At 52.4% G+C, this 14306-nt stretch overlaps 1 protein-coding gene and 1 long non-coding RNA gene across 2 annotated transcripts in view; one reads left to right on the top strand and one right to left on the bottom strand.

Moving 5' to 3' along the window:
* The window catches only part of HS3ST3B1 (heparan sulfate-glucosamine 3-sulfotransferase 3B1), a 41515-nt gene extending 28882 nt beyond the window's left edge, over positions 1 to 12633 (bottom strand). Inside the window, exon 1 of the mRNA XM_070561139.1 lies at positions 10125 to 12633. Within this exon, the coding sequence (XP_070417240.1) occupies positions 10125 to 10678 (554 nt within the window). The 5' untranslated portion in view covers positions 10679 to 12633. The remainder of the gene's footprint in view (positions 1 to 10124) is intronic.
* The window catches only part of LOC139073970 (uncharacterized), a 40158-nt gene continuing 38072 nt past the window's right edge, over positions 12221 to 14306 (top strand). The window contains exon 1 of the long non-coding RNA XR_011523210.1: positions 12221 to 12349. This is a non-coding gene — a long non-coding RNA (uncharacterized lncRNA). The remainder of the gene's footprint in view (positions 12350 to 14306) is intronic.

Genomic DNA, 14306 nt, shown 5'->3' with positions numbered 1-14306 from the left:
CCCAGGATCCGAACAGGCAAACCCCAGGCTGCCGAAGAGGAATGTGCGAACTTAACCAATGTGCCACCGGGCAGGCCCTTGGGGAGACTTTTATGTGGAAAAGTCTGCGTCTTTCAGGGGAAAGAAACGACAAAAGAGATGTCTTAAACTGGTCTAGAAGGAACATCGTGTTGAATGTCAGCCGAGTACAGAAGCTAGGAGTTGTGGAGTCTGAAGGGCCCTCAGGGAGGCGCTGAGTTCAAGAGGCTGAGCCACCTACAGGTCCAGCTGTATGACCTCAGGCGACCTTGCCAGCTTCCCTTTCCTCCTCTGGGAAACGGGGACCATCACACAGAAGTGTCACACTAAGCGGAAATGAGCCCAGGCCCTCACTCTTTCTCATGGCATCACATGGTAGCAGACACCCCCTCACCTTCTTATCACCTTAGCTCTCTTTGGAAAGCTCCTAGAAAAGTAAAATACAAAATCCTATTTCTTAATTTGTACTATTTTATTATATGCTTCCTCTTCTCCTTCAAATGGTTTTTAGGTTTATTCGTGATTGGGCAGGACTAACGATTTTTTTAAATCAGTGCTTAAATTGCTTTGAGACCTGTGTGAGCCTGTAGATTTTAGTTCACTGACTAAAACCAGCCCCTGAAGGACAAGTGCGTGTCTCCAGCACTTCCTCAGCACCACAAGGGTGGCCTGGGGCAGCACTTGATAAACGGAAGTGCTCAAACAGGACATCTGTAGGGCAGGGATGTTATTCTGTACGAGACTGTAATGATGGATGCATGTCATTATCCATTTGTCAAAAGCCACCAAATGTACATCATCAAGAGTGGACCCTAATGTAAAGTATGGACTTTGGATGATACCGATGTGTCAGGGTAGGTTCCTGGACAGTGACAATGTCCTACTCTGACACTGCATGTTGACAGCGGGGAGGTTGTGCATGTGCGAGGGCAGGCGGATATGTAATCAGTCTATTCACTCAACTTTGCTGTGAACCTAAAACTGCTCTAAAAAATAAAGTCTATATATTTAAAAAAAGGTAAGTGCTCAATAAATCCTTGTTAGATAAGTGGAAAAAAATAGGTCAATATGACTTATAAGAACATATTATTATAAAAAAAGACTTAAAATGGTCACCTTTTGTTTCCTCCATTAAGTATTTCGAGTCAATGACAAAGTAGCGATCAGCTTCCCTACCTTACCCTCTGGCTCCAACCCCTCCCAACACACCCACTCACCCGCTTGGGGCTTCTGTAAAAGCTCTTCGCTGGGAACAGGATGTTTACTTCTTTGTGTATCTGTGTTAACTGGCAGCACTAGCATATGCTAAGTGCCTGGAGACTCGGGAACAATCAGACGGGAGGGCACCAGGGACCGAACAACACACATCAAGAGGAATGGCCGGGCTGAGCCAGGACGAGTTTCCAGCCAGAGCGGCGAGGAGGGGGGTGGGAGGGGAGGGCTTTCAGCGGGGGAAGGCACCCGGCGCGATCTGGGGGTGAATTACTGTTCTCTAATTGTTGGCTCAGCGTGGCCTCTTCCCCAGGGGAGATGACTTTAATGGAGTATGGACAAAATCCTGTGTTTCTTCAACATCTCCTGCAATAATGAGCAATGTCCTCCGTGAGCTTCCTGCCCTTTTAATAGAGGCCATCTCCTGCACCTTCGTAAAAACGTCCAGAAAAAGAGGCTGCCGCAACCAAACCCACAACAGAGTTCTCAGGGCCACTGTGTACATCCCATCCTCAGTGGTGGCTGTTTCGGGTCATGATTCCACCTCCGACAGCACTAGAGGAGGGTAAGCCCAGAGACCCCTTCTCGGCCACCCTGCAGGTAGGGGAGCAGAAAGGCGCTTCCAGGTCACCCAGGCGGAGCCATTCCTTCCCGCTCCGGGTAGGGGCAGCTACAGACTGCGGGCACATGGGCGGCGGAAGGGGGCGCACGGGAGTGTGTGACCTCAAGGGCACCTGGGAGCAGCGGGGAGAGTGGGCTACTCTGCCCCAGTCCAGCGGGATTCGGGAATTGGAAGGGGGCTTGAGTTATTTGCCTTTTCCTTTCCCTACTCTCCTCTCCATCCGAGTCTTTCCTACTTTTTCTCTTCATCCTGTCATTTAACGGCCCACATTATGGAAATAAAGCTATGTATGGTTCTCTACTGAATTTGGTGGGTCGCATTACAGGCACCCATTACAGAAGTCGGTGAATTGACGATTATATATTTCTTTCCCCCAAAGAAAAAGGGTGGAGGGGAGAGAGAAAGGAAAGAAATGTGCTGGTTGAAAACTGACTCCATTGCTACACTTCCTTGCGAGCAAGCTCACCCTCTCCCCGCCTCAAAATAAGACCTCTAAGGACAAACTTCGTTCGTCTGGCTCTGAAGAATTCATCCATTCATTCATTCAGGCCCACGTCCCAACGCCACGGAGGCAGGGAGGGCGAGTCGCCTCTGTCCCCACTGCTCTACCCAACAGAGGCAAACACCTCCCCTCCAGAAGGCAGGGACACTTGTGCAGGAGGGCTTGCAAAAGACAAAGAGACAGGAAAAAAGGAAGGAAGCACAGTAGATCAGCTGATAACTCGGCTCTGAAAGAGACGGCGGCTCTGGACCGGGCCCGCGGGAGAGAGCACGGAGCAGCGGGGAAGCAGGGCCTGGTCGGGCCGGGGCTGCTCCGCCCGCCCCTCTGGGCGGGGCTATGCCCAGGCGGGACGCCATTGGTGTGCCGGCAGCTCCTCGGGCCAATCAGCGCGGGGCCGGGTCCGCCGGCACCGCCCACCGCGAGCGCGGGCCGCTCGGCCAGGCTCAGCCCAACAGGTGAGGCCGGAGAGCCGAGCGCAGGCCGGTCACGTGGGCGCGGGCGGAGGCACAGCCCGGCCGCCAGCCCCGCCCCAGCGCTGGACGCTCCGCCATCTGGCTCCGGGGCTCAGCAGTCCAGGGACCAGATGCAGTGATCCCACGCACACGGGGGCCGGGCCGACTGGCTCCCGAGGCCCAGCGGCGGAGCCATTTTCTCTGGCCTCGGAGGCGCTCGGCCGCCCTTCCAGAACGGAGGCTGCCCGAAGGAGAGCCACGTGGCCCTGTCTGGGGCCATGTCGGACGCTTCTGTCACCAGACCTTTGCTCCTGCCCCCACTCACTAAATCAAGAGTGTGCGTGAAAAATCTGCCGCTTCTCACTTCCCTTCCCAGAGTTATTTTTTTCACTCTCCATTTGTTGCCCAAGCCTCATATTACCCAGAACAATCTTTCAGCATTTTATGGGGTTCTAAGCAAGTGTAACCATGTTACGGAGTGTGGGACAAAGATTTGGGAGAAAACAGGGATTCTGAATCACCCGCCCCCAATCATTCACAGCCTAGTCAAAAGAGGTTAAAAGTACTCACTCCTTGGCAAGAGATAGTCTAGCCTCGGCTGAGAGAGTCAACTTGATGTTAAACCCCAAGTCTTATTTTAACACCTCTGCTGTATTTAGAAGAAAAATATTTTGTTCCAAGAGTTTCTCTCTTCCGTTACAAATTTATCAACTTAAAGTCACAGTGAACATGTGTAAGTGTATGTGCGTGTATACACACAATTTTATAATGCAGGTAGAAAACATAAATTCCTCTCTGGCAGCACTCTTTAACCAGCTCTGTCTCCACCGATCTGGACTCATAAATTTCAAACACAGCTCTCTTTGGGAGGCCAACAAACTCTTAAATAGCTTTGCTATTTAAACATGTTTCATCCATGACACAATGAAGTACATTTTTTGAATGACCCAGTAACCTATGCTATTTTTAATATTTTTCAAGTCACGGTAATGTGTATTTAAAGGAAGAATTTAAGATATAGAAATAATATAAAGAAAATTAAATATCGCTCATCTATGTGCAAAGAAAATTAATGGGGGGCTTTATTAGCATTAGCAGTATTGTAACACATGGCCTCTTGGCTGCAATGAAAATTATTTATTATCATATTATTAAGCTGGTAATTGCTTCTCACATCCTAAACTTTTCCCCAAATCTAAAATCAGAAAGAAAAATCAATATCCATTAACGTCAATGCTATTGGATGCTACTTTTATTTTGGTATAGTTTGACAGGAATATGAGAATTCTAACAATGAAATGTCTTAAATATTAAAAAAAAGTTTCATGCTCCACTTACAAGTAGTTTTCAAAGATATCAGTATCTCATTTCTTTTTGGTCACGGTAAATGTTTTCATTTGAGTTAGGCAGCATATTGTATTCATTACCCTTGAAAATATGCCCCATACTTGGCAAATTCATTTTGCTGGGGTTCCTGACCATCATAACCGGCCAGGACTGAAATTTCCCTGACTGTCTGAGATCACCGACTGGTAAATGAGAGAGGCAGCACCCTATTTGGAAACTAACTCTATTCACAGCAAAAGAAATGCTCATTATGCTCTGCCTTTAGAGTGGACATTTTGTGTTTCTGTCAATCAACTTAATTTCCATGTTCATAGAGTGAGAACATAAAGTATTCAAAAACTACTGACAGAGCAGTCGGCGAGCAGTCTTGGTCACGTATTTCAGTTCTGAAGCTTTAAGTAAATGCGACTGCTCTGATTCATAACACTAGCTGGCTGGTGGGTTGTTTTTTTAAATTCCTGGTGTGCTTTTAAATTCTAAATAATTTTAGTGATTCAAAGAGTCATCTTATATAATCAGAAAAGCTTATGTCCTACAACATGTTCTAAACAAGAAGATAAATCAACATACACATTCAGAATGAGGTTCTGACATGATTGATTTTCCAAAATATCTAAAAGTTTTTCTTCAAACAAAAGAAAACACCAAACTAGAAAAACAGAAGCTGTGATAGTTCATTTTAAAGTTTCAAATAATACAACTTTAGCTGGGAAGATGTCTTTTATAAAAATATTAGTCTATATTAAATCGTAAATTTTCAATAATCAGCCTCCATTAAAAAGGAAACTCTAATCAGCTTAGTCAAATGGTACCATTTTGATAAATATTTTTTAACACATGGGCTGCAACCTAATTTTTAAAGACCTCTTCAATTCTAACGTATCATTTGGAAGATAAGAAGTGTAATTTAATTCATACATTTCAGCATTTTATTTATCTAAACAATAGGTTGCTATTAAATATTGATTACTTTATTAACTCAGAGCATCTGGGAAAACACTTATGATTAGGTTAATTTATGTTATATTTCCCCCTCAACTTGTAAAAGATTAATCAACCATTTTATGGTCTAATTTAGGTGCCTAATTAAAAACAGAGTTCCACACATGCTACTCTGTCCTGCTAATAAATCTTGACAGCTTTGTAACACGATGGTTGGTATTTCAAATTGTTGCATATAAATGTAGAGTTTTGATCTTCGCCCAGCAGCCTGAAGTGAGTGACATACTTGGCTTAAACTCCAGGACTGAGAAAGTGCAATTACTTTGAAAAGGATTATCCCCAATCAGATCTTATCTAAAATTCCCCTTAGTGAAGACAGAAACAGGCTTTGCCACCAAGTTTGTAGAAACAGACTAGGAAAATAGGGGAGAAATTAGTTTTCTCAGCATTTGTTAAAAATGTAAAGTTGCTATTTTCAGCTATTAGCTTCCAAAAGGGGATTTTCTGAACTTACTGGGTTTTAGAATCTAATTGCAAAGAAATCTACTATAATTGCCTTCTGGTTACTAAGTACAAGTTTTCAGTCTTGGAGTAGGGCACTGTGCTTTTTTTAAATGAATGAATTCATTCCTAGGAGTTGAAACATCTCATTTAACCCTATGGCCTCCCTCACCTCCCAGCCTTAAAAAAGGGCAAATGGAAGAGAATAAACCTACTCAGTGGGGACACTCGCTATGTTTTCTCAGCTTTTCTACTCGAGGGATATTTTTGTCATTTTATTGACTCCTTTGACTGCAACTGTCCTGAGCTGGCGGAGAAATGAAACTGCCACAGTGATGAAATTTGCCTCACTCTAGTTATAAACCCACTTTGGTGGAGGAACTGGCCTGTCCTGGAGCTGATACCGTCTTTTAAAGCGAATGACCAAGTGAGCAATTCACACTGAGGTCACTGGAGGCACATCAGGAAACTCCAACTCTTTTAAAGCAAACCCAGTTTTGAACTCATCGTATATGACCAACATTATGTTTTGGTCACTTAAGCGAGGGAATGTGGCACAGAGTGACCTCTGGAGCCGGACTGCCTGGGTTGGCATTTCAGCTTTGCCATTTTCCAGCTGTGAGACCTGGAGCCAGTTGCCTAACATCTCTGTGCCTGTGTTTCCTCATCTGTAAAAGTACCTACTTCACAGGATTGTAATGAGGATTAAATTTGCTAATCCTGTAAAACTTGAAACAGTGCCTGGCACAGAGGGAAAACATTCAGTAAGTGTTAGCTACCAACATTATTAAACCACACACACGCTACACTTTTTTTAATGTGGCCACAGCATTGAAGTGTCAGCTTATTTTATACAACCAAAAATGGAAAGAGGAGTCAAGGTGAGGAAGGGGTCTCTGCCACTGTAAAATCCAGGGCATATTTCTATAAAAAAAAAAATAATAATCATACGACATTTGGCTAACTTAATTCCCAAACTGAGGTCATTAAAATTCATGAAAATCTACCAAACTAAAGCCAAATCAAAAAGAGAAACTTACTAAAGAATGTATATGTTTAATTTGAGACCATTCAAAGTTTAAATCAATATTCAAGAGCATGAACGTACAGGGTACTCCTTCTCTCCCCTCGTATATGTGAGGTCCTCCTGAGCCACAACCCCGATTTCTCAAATGCTGGTGTCATCCGTGGCATAAGAGAAAGGCCAGTTTCACAAAAGTCCTGAGAAACCACTCTTGAGGTGCTCACCAGCACCTGCTAAACTGGGGAGGCCAGATTCAGAGAGAGAATTGGACAGTGAACTGGCAACTAAACCCACAAGAGTCTTACTCCCAGACTGAAACAAACTTGGGTTCCAGGGCAGATGGACGGCAGGGGCCAGGACTCGCACGTTGGACTTCTGCAGCAGATAAGGGAGCAGAAATCTCCCACTCTCTGTGGGCGGGGGAAGGTCAGCTCTGCGTGGCAAGCACGGTGGGCTCCATCCCACCGTGATCTCCCCTGTTGGAGCTGAGGGTATCTGGTTATGTCAAGTGGAAGGAACTGCAATCAAATTCCGAGACTTCATGCAAATCCGTCCAGGCCCTGGGCTACTGGTTAGGCCACTACCAAGACTGTGTAACAACCAATTAGACCCATTAACGACTTGCTCGGACACAGCCAAGATCTCGTTCTCCAGTCCATTAGGACGATGACCCTCGCATTCAACCATCCGTGCCCACAGTTTTTTAATGCCTTCAAAATGTCTCCCCTTCTCTCTTATTTTCTAGTTTTGAGGACTTGTTTTAACCACGTTTCTGAACTGCAGCTCTCTCTGGGTAATTATTATTTATACTCTTCTGCAATCTGCTGCCTGATTGTAGGACGAGCGGGAGACACCATGGAGCGCACCTCCGGCGAGCACCAGGGCTTGGCCGAGCGGCCAGAACTCCAGCGAGGGGCAGGGCGCTCCCTGGGCACCGGATTTCAGGAAAAGCGTTCTCGATCAAGCGTCTCCTCCCCGTGTGTCTGTTTAAAGTTAAAACGGCAGCTTTTAAAATAATTAAGTCCACACATCTGCCCAGACATCCAAGAATATTCATTAATTTAAAATTTTTAATTAAGCAAATGGTATTTAAAATACTTTTTTCCCTTAAAAAAAACACTGATCCAGCGGCCACGCCCGGCGCTGATGGAGCAGCCCCGGGAACGCAGCGTTCGGGGCGAGCCGCTGTGTCCGCAGTTGGCTCCTCCTGCCGCCCGGTCCGCGGGGTCAGCGCCGCGGACCCCGGGCCTCTGGGCCCCGACGGTCCAGCTCCTCAGTTTAGAGCGATGGCTCGGGGGGGGGGGGGGGGATGATGAACTTCCTACCTCCCGCGGCCCGGCCCAGCCCCCGCGGTCCCCCAGACCAGCTGCCCCGCGCGGCCGCTCGCATGGCGCCCCGGACGCCTGTCCGGCACGAGGCCCCGGGCTGCGCTCCCCGCTGCAGGCGCGGTGAGGGTTTCCAGGGCGCCTCGGCTCTTTATTGGGCGTTTTCGAGTCAATCAAAAGGAACGTGGCAGGTGGAGGGCGGCCGCCTAAGAGACTGCGCGCATCTTCCTGTGGGGATTTCCACAGCCTGCCCCAGGTGCCTCTGAAGCCGCCCGACATTAAGGAGTCCCTTATTTTCCTGCCAGTTCCTCCCAATCCGGCCCCCAATGTGTCTGATCTCAGAAAATCTCGGGCTGCCTCCGGCCTCTGGTGGGTTCCAACTACAAGGGAGCTAGCGATAGCCTGCCATCCCAGCCACCCGGAATCACCATCCCAGAAGGAGCAGGAGGCGTGGGGGTAGAAGTAATAATAACAATACAATCGATAAAGACAACAGCTGACAATTAGAGAGAACCCCCTGTGCCAGGCCGGCGGCACCTTAGCGCACCCGCGCGTTCGCTCCTTCCCGCCCTGTGGAGAACCCACTGCGGAGAACAGAGCACTGAGGCTCACGCCTCTAGCGAGCTGCCAGAGCCAGGACGGGAGTGCAGGCGTCGGACTCCAGAGCCCCGATTCTCCACCACCGGTGTCCACCGCCCGGGACGGCGGGAAGGGTGACTGTCACGGCTGGCTTAACTTCGAGACTTGGGCAACTCCTGACAATAATGAAAACATTGAGGACAAAAGTGGGGGCGAGGCTGGGAAGACAGCGGTTTTAATCCGCCGGGTCAGCCCCCTTTTATCTGCCAGCCTCTCCGGGTCCTGAAAGGGGGAAAGGGGGGACGGGGGCAGGCAGTGGGGCTCGGTTCGACTCTCCCTTTTGTTTTCCATAGTCTCAAGCCTTTTGGAGGCTAACTGGACCTGGGGGGGTACTGAGGACTCGAGGGAGTCGCGCTTGTAGGGGTTGGGGGGTGATGACCGGAAAGAAGGGGTGGGAGCCGCTGGCCAGGCCCCTGGTTAGCGACGAGGTTTCCCAAGGCCGGAGTCTGGACCCCCTGCCCACTCGCACCTCACTGGAAGCTCGGTCATCCCACAGCTCACCCCAAACACCAGTAGCTGCGGGAAGCGTTGGGCAGAGGTCGCGATTATGACCCCGGGAGCTGCTGTCCCTTTGGAACCGGACCCAAAATACGACCCCAAAACCAAGTTTCCGGAAGCCCCGACCTCCTGGCAACCCGCATTTCTCAATCAAAGGGCCCCCGAATACTCTGAGCCCGGACGTGTAAAGGGCCTGCGGGCACACGCGTCCCTGCCCTCGTTCTCCCGGCGCCCGGGCGCAGAAGGCGGAAAGGGACCGGTCGCGCCCGGGGCGCCGCGAAGCCTTCAAAGCCGCGCGCCGCCCGCGCCGGCTGCAGTGCGCGCCTTTGCCCGACAGGGACCAGCACCGCTCCACGCTCCGCGCGCCACCCGCGCGCCAGGCGGAGGCGCCGGCCGCTCGCCCAGCTCACCCTCCCGAGCCCAGGCTGCTCACCCGCGAAGCCGGTCTGACCCTCTTCGGGTTCCAGCAAGGAGAAGGACTGTAACGAAAAAGTTAACAGCCTCCCCGCGACCTCGCAGACTGCGTCGCTCCCATCCCCCATCCCCATCTGGGGAGCAGAAGCTGCTCTGGAAGTCGGTCTAGGGCGGAGACCGCGACCGGCGGGGCGCACAACGTCCCGGGCTCCGAGAGGAAAAATATAATACGAGCAATACTGGATTGATTTCGTTTGGGACACGACCACAGTTAGAGGGTTGCGCCCTTCCCTGAGCGCCGTCTCAGTCGCTGGCCCCCCCACCCCCTCTTTTGAGGAGAGCTCGCCTGATGAATTCTAGGGCACCGTGGACCGCTGAGCCGCCAGAACACCTCGAGAAGTTTCTACGGGTTGCGGCGAGAGCGAAGCCCGGCGCACCCGGTACCGGGCTGGGGCAGGATCCTGGGCGCCGCCGGCCAGCACCGCGCGGTCGTTCCTCCGCGCTTCCCTTCCCTCCCCCGGTGGTCCCAGGCTGTACCCATGTCACTTCCCCAGCACACGCCACGTCTCTCTTCTCTCCCGGGCAGGATCGCGCAGCTGGCGCCCCTGACCCTGGCGGGCAAACTCACCGGTACCAGGCCAGGCCCTTGTCGTAGCTGCGGTCGAAGAAGTGGGGCTCGGCGCCCACGGCGCGCACGTCGGGGTGCACGCGCAGGAACTCCAGCAGCGCCCGCGTGCCGCCCTTCTTCACGCCGATGATGATGGCCTGCGGTAGCTGCTTGCTCCCGGACCCACTAAAGAAGCTGGAGATGGGGCTGGGAGAGTCCGGCGCCTCGGGACTCTGCTCCTCCTGGCTTGCGGCGCCCTCGGCCGTCTCCTTGCCCGCAGTCAACGGGGTGGCCGGTGCCGCTTGGAACGGCAGCCTGAGGGGAGTCCCGTCCGGAGCCGAGGCCAGGGCTGGCGGGGCGTGGGCGGCGCGGGACCCCGAGCCCAGCAGCAGCAGCCCGGGCGCGGCGGCGCAGGAGCTGGCGCACGAGTACAGGAACATGTAGAGCCAGATGCAGAGCATGGCGAAGAGCAGCGCGAGCTTCCTCCTCACCGGTGGCGGGGGCGGCGGCGGCTGCGGCAGGAGCCGGCCGGGGACATCGAGGCAGGATCGGCTGCCGCTCAGGAGCTGCCCCATGCGCTGCCCGCAGGCGCGGCGAGGGGCATGGCTCAGCACATGGCGCGGGTCCCGCCGGAGTAGTCAGTGCGGAGAGAGTTCCCTGGCCGGGTGGACGCCCGGGTGGTTCGGTTTATTGCCCCCGCGCGCCCGCGGCGGCCGCTGCTGCTGCTGCTGCTCTTCCCCAGGTGGCGGCGGCAGCCGTAGCGGCGGCGGCTTTTGACATGTTGCCCGGGAGGAGCGGCAACTGGAACGAAAGTCTGGGTGGCGGCAACTGCTGGCCGAGGGGCGGCTCTTGCGGCGCGACGCCCCGCTCGGGGCCAGGAGAAGGCTGCACTTCTGCGCCCTGGCCGCTCCAGACAGTGCGCACGGCCGCTCTCCGGGGCTGCCCCTTCGCCGTCCTGCGAACTGAGCCTGAAGAGCAGCCCCGGCACTTTCCGGCGCTGGCTGCGAAGGAAAACTGCGCAGGAACAGAGCCGCGGGGCGAGCTGGAGTGGGCGGGCCCGGCCTTCCGGAGTGACGGGTCGCTCCACCTACCAGAAACCCAGAGCCCCATGCAAATACGGGCGCTTCGCTGCGGGTTCAGCAGCCAACCGGCTCCCGGTATGTGGGGGTGTGGAAAGAGTTTGGGGCGGTAGAGAGCGATTCGGGATTGCTATTGGCTGCAGGACAAGAGACGGGCTCAGAGGGGCGGAGCCAGAGGCTGCTGACAGGAGCAGACGGTGGGAAGGATGCTGGAGTGACCCAGTGCTGGGAGAGTTCTGCCCCTACCGAGTGGTGCGCTCCGGCACCCGCGCGCATTTCCGCGCTCGTTCCCCGGGAACCAGCCTTGGCTGTAGTTGCCCTGATTTCGGAACGCGAATCCCCATCCAGATGTTTCGCGGGCGGGCTCGTGATATGTGTGTGTGTGTAGTGAAGTAGGGAGGGGGCTGGAGAAGCGAGAGTCACGCGGAGATGTATGCAGCCCCCGAACTCCCCCATCCCACGCTGGGACTCAGAGAGGGGCCGTTCCCGGACAGACACCGGTTTAGGAAGTTTAAATGGAAAGAAAACATGTTTGGAAATCACTGTCAACTTTTTTTTTTTTTTTTTAATTTTAAGTCTTTCCTTCTTATTCCTTGCAAGGACTTGATCTCTCTCGGGCTGCCGGTTAACTGTGATCGGTGTAAACTGTCCTCAGGAAAAATCTTCCTTAGCTTCCCAAACTGCTGGGGAAAGGTCGGGAGAGCGAAGGGAGGAATTAACTGGGAGATGGAGACTGGTAAAGTTTCACGGTCGAAAAGTGATTGTGAAAGTCACATGTAGAAAGTTTTGTCCCGACATGGGTTTGTTGGGGACGTTAGGTTTAAGAAAAAATTCTATCTTGCCTTTTCCCTTAATAAATATTAAAGCCAACATTTGCCTTCATTTCGGACAGTTTGGTTTGCTGACCTGTTACTCTAATAGGTGTTGATTTTGGTCACCGATATTTTTTTTTAAGTCAAACGTCAACTTGGAGCAAATCGATCACTGAGCTGCACTTATTGAATAGTCAAAGGTCCACTGAAAGCCGCTCTCCCCTGTTCCCTTTCGTAAAATGACCTGCCGGCCCCGGGCAGGGGCGAGGGCGGAGGATCTGAGCTTCCAAGGAGCTGCTGGGGAAGCGCGGCGAGCGGTGCCGCCCCCTGCTGCGTTCTTGCCCGGCGTTTGGAGGTAGGAAGCTCGGGATGCTCAAGTTCATCCTGGTGGTGTTCAGACAGTTTTCGATGCCTGCAACCTGTCCCCTGCGGGGCAACCGGCCTCCAACCCCCGGCTGCGCGCCATCCCGGGACAGAAAGTTCCCTCCGACTCCAACCCCACTGTGGCCCCCGGAGCTGAGTGTCGCCCACCAGGTGACTCACCGAGAGCCGCCGCCCGCGCTGGAGTTCACCGACCGCGCAGTTGGGCGCGGCGGAACCGACCTGAGCCCTGGTCGCTCTGCCGCGCTGTCCCGGACTGGCCACCGGCCGCCAGCCCCGCGCGCTCTCACTTTCCTGCTAAGTAAATATCCCCAAGTGTCCAGAGTCCCCGCAGCCCTAACCCGGGGTCGGTTCCCCTCTGTCGGGAGCAAACTGAGAAAGTCAGTCTGCCTTTAGGGCCTCGGGTTCGAAAATGTGCCGAGAGAGGCGGCGATGACCCGGGAGGGTTCAGATAACTCAGCGGCCACCGAGGTACCGACACGCCGGGGATGTGCTCTGCGCGACCTCCTTGTCACTACCTTGAGCCCAAGACATTTTCCTACAAAACTATTGAGGGGGAAATAATTTAGGCAGAGGATTTTCCTCCCCCTTTTGTATTCGCAGGAGGAATTTCTTTCAGCTTTTCTTTTCCCCTTTCGCTGGATGTTGTGTTTGTTCTTCGGAGTGACTTATTCACCCTTAGTTTTTAAAATTTAATTAATTAATTGCTTTTTTTAAACTTCTAAAACATGAGAATGTATTTCTGAGCCTTACTCGACCCTTTATTTTGGATATGTGAGAGGGGAAACGTTAGTGTCTCCGAAGGGTGTGTCTTCAAATTCACGTTATTTCGGGGGGAAATGAAGTTACTGTCTTTGATGTTTAGGTTGCTACGAGTGTGCTGACTTTGGTGGATTTTGTGCGGAGGTTGGTGGTGGTTTATGATTTGTGTGTGTTCAGGCGAATCGTAGCTCCCATGTGGCTAACTTCAGGCCTGGATGGGTGGGAATCTTATAGTTGTTTTTCAAAAAAGATTTTGATAATCCGAATAAAAATGGTTTCTGTCCCAAGGGTTAGCAAAGTCCTGTGCAAAAGAAAAGTGAGCGATTACAAATCGAGGCTGCTGGGTATTTTAGGATTTTTTTTTTCCGGGGGTGAAGGGAGGGAGGAAGTGGAAGCTAAGATGTGGGCGTCGGAAATTGCCCGGAGTGTTCCGCAGGACTGAGCACCCCAGAGCCGAGTCGTCGTCCGAGTCGAGCCGGCGCGCGTTCAGTCGCCACCACGAGGAACAATGCGGTAGCCCGGGGTGCGCAGCGCCGCCCGGGTTTCTGCGGCCCCAGGTCGGCTGCTCATCTGGGGCCCCAGCAGCGCCCGGGCGGGCTTTGAAGCGGCAGGCACAACAGGGTCTGGGCCGCCACCCGACGCTGTGGCCCTTTCGCCCGCTTGGCTGCTCCGCCCGCTGCGCTGGGGATGGGCCCCGAAATCCCCACGCACGGCTGCTGCTACAGGCGCAGTCTTTGGCAAACGCCCTCTCCCGCATCGTTCCATTCTGCGGATGCGGAACCCGAGGCCCGGCCCAGCCCTGCACCGAGCGGGTGGCGAAGCTGACTGTGAACCCAGTTTGCACCTCTGCCCTTAACCATTGCTCAGCGGTACCGGGTCCCCCCACGCCAGAGCCTGGCCATCAGCAAAGCGCGGCCACCCAAACGGGGAGCAAGGTTTACCTTTGATAAACTTTTCAGATTCTTTTTACTCGGAAAATCTAGAAAGGAGCGAATTTAATTTCAGCACACCTGTTAGGTTTATATTTTCTTTTTTTTTTTTTTAAAGATTGGCACCTGAGCTAACATCTGTTTCCAATCTTCTGTTTTTTTCCTTCTTCTCCCCAAAGCTCCCCAGTACATAGTTGTATATTCTACTTGTGGGTCATTCTAGTGTGGCATGTGGGACGC

This window comes from Equus przewalskii, chromosome 10 (assembly GCF_037783145.1).
Source record: "Equus przewalskii isolate Varuska chromosome 10, EquPr2, whole genome shotgun sequence".
NCBI classification, from domain to species: domain Eukaryota; kingdom Metazoa; phylum Chordata; class Mammalia; order Perissodactyla; family Equidae; genus Equus; species Equus przewalskii.
Note: the sequence above shows the minus strand (reverse complement) of the source record. Positions and strands in the feature narration are given on the sequence as shown.